The sequence below is a fragment of the Mastomys coucha genome, unplaced genomic scaffold, assembly GCF_008632895.1.
Source record: "Mastomys coucha isolate ucsf_1 unplaced genomic scaffold, UCSF_Mcou_1 pScaffold1, whole genome shotgun sequence".
NCBI lineage: Eukaryota > Metazoa > Chordata > Mammalia > Rodentia > Muridae > Mastomys > Mastomys coucha.
Window position 1 is genome coordinate 69,245,967 of NW_022196891.1, and position 4,411 is coordinate 69,250,377.

The 4,411-nt window shown below is 39.2% G+C and overlaps 1 protein-coding gene across 2 annotated transcripts in view; it reads left to right on the forward strand.

The window, feature by feature from the left end:
- The window catches only part of LOC116103577 (SLAM family member 5-like), a 204,889-nt gene that overhangs the window by 23,391 nt on the left and 177,087 nt on the right, over positions 1-4,411 (forward strand). For both annotated transcript variants that reach the window (XM_031389760.1, XM_031389751.1), the window contains exons 4-5: positions 3,638-3,889; positions 4,253-4,384. In XM_031389760.1, the coding sequence (XP_031245620.1) occupies positions 3,638-3,889; positions 4,253-4,384 (384 nt within the window). The remainder of the gene's footprint in view (positions 1-3,637; positions 3,890-4,252; positions 4,385-4,411) is intronic.

Genomic DNA, 4,411 nt, shown 5'->3' on the forward strand with positions numbered 1-4,411 from the left:
ATATATCAAAAAAAAAAAAACAAATAATCCAATTAAGAAACAGGAAACAGATCTAAACAGAGAATTTTCAAAAGAAGAAACTCAAATGGCTGAAAAAAAACTTAAAGAAATGTTCACCATCCTTAGCCATCAAGGAAATACAAACCAAAATTATTTTGAAAATCCACCTTACATCTGTCAGAATGGCTAAAATCAATAACACAAGTGACAGCTCATGCTGGCAAGAATGTGGAATAAAGGGAAAAACTCCTCCAATGTTGATGGGAGTACAAATTTGTATAGCCACTATGATAATCAATATGGTTGTTCCTCAGAAAGTTGAGACTCAATTTAACTTAAGATCCACCTATACCACTCTTGGGCATATACCCAAAGAATGCTTCATATGCTACAAGGACACATGCTCAACCATGTTCATTGCTATACGATTTATAATAGCCAGAAACTCAAAACAACTTAGATGTCCCCCAATATTAGAATGGGTGAAGAAACTATGGTGCATTTATAGAATGAAGTATTTACTCACCTGTTTAAAATATTACATCATGAAATTTGCAAGTAAATGGATGAAACTAGAACAAATCATCCTGAGTGAGATTTATCCAAAAAAGATAAATATGGTGTATACTTGCTTATATGTGGATATTAGTTCATTAAAAAAAAAAAGATAAGTAAGCTACAATCTGAAGAGCTGCAGAAGTTAAGTTAGGTATGGAGAAAAGGACTAGAAAGGACTCAGATTTCCCTGGTAAGAGGAAGTAGTATAAATTTTGTGGGTAGACTGAGAGTTGAGGAGACTGGAATGGGATGTGGCAGAGGAGGGGAGATGTGGTTGAAAGAATTTGGGGAGAATCAGCTAGAACTGAAGGACATTTGAGGGGTGGTATAGAAAACTACTGCAGTGGAAACTTCTTAAGCTATGTGAAGATGATCCTATTGAAGTCTCCAAATAATGAACAAGATGGAGTACACGCTTCAAGGCTGCAACCTGAGTTTTTACTGACCTTCAGCCTACTTTATAATGAGACCTTTGGTTTGATTTTCCACAACTTGAGCTCTTTGGCAGCTGGAGAGAAGATTCTCTTGCAGGGCACATTACCAACCTTTAGACTGTACATGTGCATCTGGAGCTGGTCAATGTTATGACTAAGTTCATTGTTTTCTTTCACTATATTCTCAGATGCTTAGAAGTTGGTTAATTTTACAACAGAGCTCATTCCTATCCTTTGTCATTTTATCCAGAGATGCTAGGAGAAACCACCAAGTACCATTAGTTTCTTCATTTTTCCACAAGCTGTCAAAAGTTTTATACACAGAGTCACCAAATCCATTGCCACTCACAATTGGTGAATTAGAATAATCAAATGTATTTGTCCCCTTCCATTCATAAATAATTAATGCCATGGTCATTTAGTACACTCTTAGCTCCCAGAAGAGGCTTCAAGAACTGGAGAGCCTTAAGAACTTGTAGGTGTTGGCTAATTGGAAAATTCCAGATTCTTATAAGATGGATTCGTATATTTCACTCACTCAAGAACCACTTCTAGTTCCAAAAATTTGTATTAGTTAGGGTTCTCTGAACTCTACAGTCTAGAAAAACAAAGCTTATGGAATGAATCTCTCTGTGTGGCAAGAGGATTTATTATAATGACTCACAGACTGTTGTCCAGTCAAACACATAATGGCTGGCTATGAATCTAAAAGTTCCTCAATCCACAAGTCTGGCTGTGTCAGCTGCTCTTCAGTAGACCCTGGAATCTCAAAAAAGTAGGCTCTAATGCCAGTGGGGGAATGGACTTGCCAGCAAGGTGAGAGAAAGCAGTCATAAAGCAAAAGCTTCCGTCTTCCATGTCCTCATATACGCTTCCAGCAGAATGAATGGCGCAGATGAAAGTTGTGTCTTTCCACCTGAAGATCAGGATTAGAAGTGGATCATCCCACTTCAAATTAAGCAAAAAGTCCCTCACTACTGTACCCTCCATTTTGGGGTTCTATTTAATTCCAAATGTAGGCAGGTTGACAAGCAAGAATAGCAAATACAGAGTGGAATTCTCTGTCTGTCTTAGTTGATATTCTATGTCTGTGAAGAGACACCACTACCAAGCCAACCTTTGTAAAAGAAAGCATTTGAGGTTTGCTTACAGTTTCAGAAGTCTAGTTCATTATATTCATGGCAGCGAGCATGATAGCATGCATCTGGCTGGAGCAATAACTGAGAGCTGCATCCTGCTCTGCAGGTCAAGAAGCAGAGAGAAATTCTGGACTTACTCTGGGCTTTTTGAAACCTCAAAGCCCACCTCCAGTGGCACATTTCCTCTTACACAGCCATACCTCCTAATCCTAATTGTTTTCCACAGTTCTACTTCCTGGTCACTAACCATTCAAACAGGAGCCTGTAGGAGCCATTTTAATTCAAACCACCACACCTCTGATGCTTATAATTTATAGATTAAGTCTCTTTTGGTTTTTGAATGGTTTTAGTGGATATCCCAGGCTGGCCTTAAATTCATAATCTTTCTGCATCACTCTCCTAAATGCATGGATTATTGGCATCCATTCTCATGCCTAAATGAAACAACTCCCTTACTGAGGCAAAGTTGTTTACAGATACTGGATCAGTATAAGATTTTCTCTAAGCTGGGCAGTGGTGGCACACACTTTTAAGCCCAGCATGTGGGAGGCAGAGGCAGGTGGATTTCTGAGTTCAAGGCCACCCTGGACTACAGAGTAAGTTCCAGAACAGCCAGGGCTACACAAAGAAACAGTGACTGGGTGAAAAAAAAAAGATTTTGCTCTATATTCACAGTGTAATGGCTATAAGCATGATGCATGCTTCAGTTTCACCTGTTTTAGAAACCCTCCTTCCATTGCTTTCACAAGTGTAGAGCATCGATGAACAAAAGAATAAATCCAGCCCAAAGTTACAACATCTCCAAATGTATGCAATGTAAGAACTTCTGCCATGATGAAGTTCCCCTCTCTACTCCTTTCGGCTCCTCCCCTCTCCTCCCCTCTGGATCCACTCCCTTTTTGTCTCAGGATATATTGTATGAAAAAATAATCTATCTTCACTAAAAGGGAAAGATGAAAAAATAGATATGTGTATAAGAATGTGTATATGTGTATGTATAACAATAATTAATGGGAAAAAGGCCATAAGTTTGAAAAAGGAAGCCTGTGTGGGAAAGTTTGGAGGAAAAGAAGGAGGAAATGGTGTAATTATATTATAATCTCAGCAAAGAAAAAAGCCCTTGATTACTTAATGTGACTGATGGAAAAATAAATAAATATAGGAAAACCACTTTTAAAAAAACAGCCTTCTAGTATGGCTAATTTTAAGATCCATAGTGTTGAAAGTATGTACTGACACATTATTACAAAGCATGGATGCAATACACATATTTATTTACATATATATATACATATTTATATATATTTATATATATATATACTATAAGCACCATGGACTATAATAAAATATAAAAATAATTTCATTATAATTTATTTGTTGTCATGACTTATTTAATGTTGTGTTTAAGATCTATTACACAAATTTCTGTAAAGCTAACAACTGATTCTCTCAAGCTTTTCTATGCGGGTTTCAGCTTACTGTAGGCTCATATGTTTTCCCCTTTAGGTCGGCTTAAAAAACCAAAAATTACACAGAGTTTGATGCCATCTTTGAACAATACCTGTAATGTCACACTGACATGCTCTGTGGAGAAAGAAGAAAAGAATGTGACATACAGTTGGAGTCCCTCTGGGGAGAACAGCAATGTCCTTCAAATCTTCCACTCCCCCATGGACCAAACACTGACCTACACGTGTACAGCCTGGAACCCTGTCAGCAACAATTCTGACTCTGTCACTGTCCAGCAGCCATGTACAGGTAACCAGCTCCTTCCCTCCCTGCTGGAAAGCCTCAGAAATCACTCTGAGCGCTCCAAGGCTTAACCTTTGGCTAGTCTGCACATGGACATGCCTCCTTTATAGTGTGACTAGCCCTGGGTGTCTTCATGCAGGCCAGCCTCCTGGGGGAAAGACCAAAGCCTTCCTCTATGAAGCATTAAGCATTCCCAGGCATTTTCAAGGAGCCCCTGATTGACTCTTTGATTCAGATAGTAAAGTGAAGAGCTTTGGCACTCTCCAAAGGGCATCCCATTCTGACAGTGGCCCTGAGTGTGGACACAGGTGCACAGAATCATGGGCCTGTGTCCTGATAACCAATACTCAGTACAGTTTCTATTTCCAGACCCTCCAAGCTTCCATCCTCGCCATGCTGTGTTGCCATGGGGACTGGCCGTGCTCTTTCTTATTCTCATTCCGGTGTTGGTACTTCTGTTCCATTTGTGCAAGCGAAGGCGAGACAGGATGGTTCTGGAAGGTAAAATGGGAGAATGTGTCTTCTTTC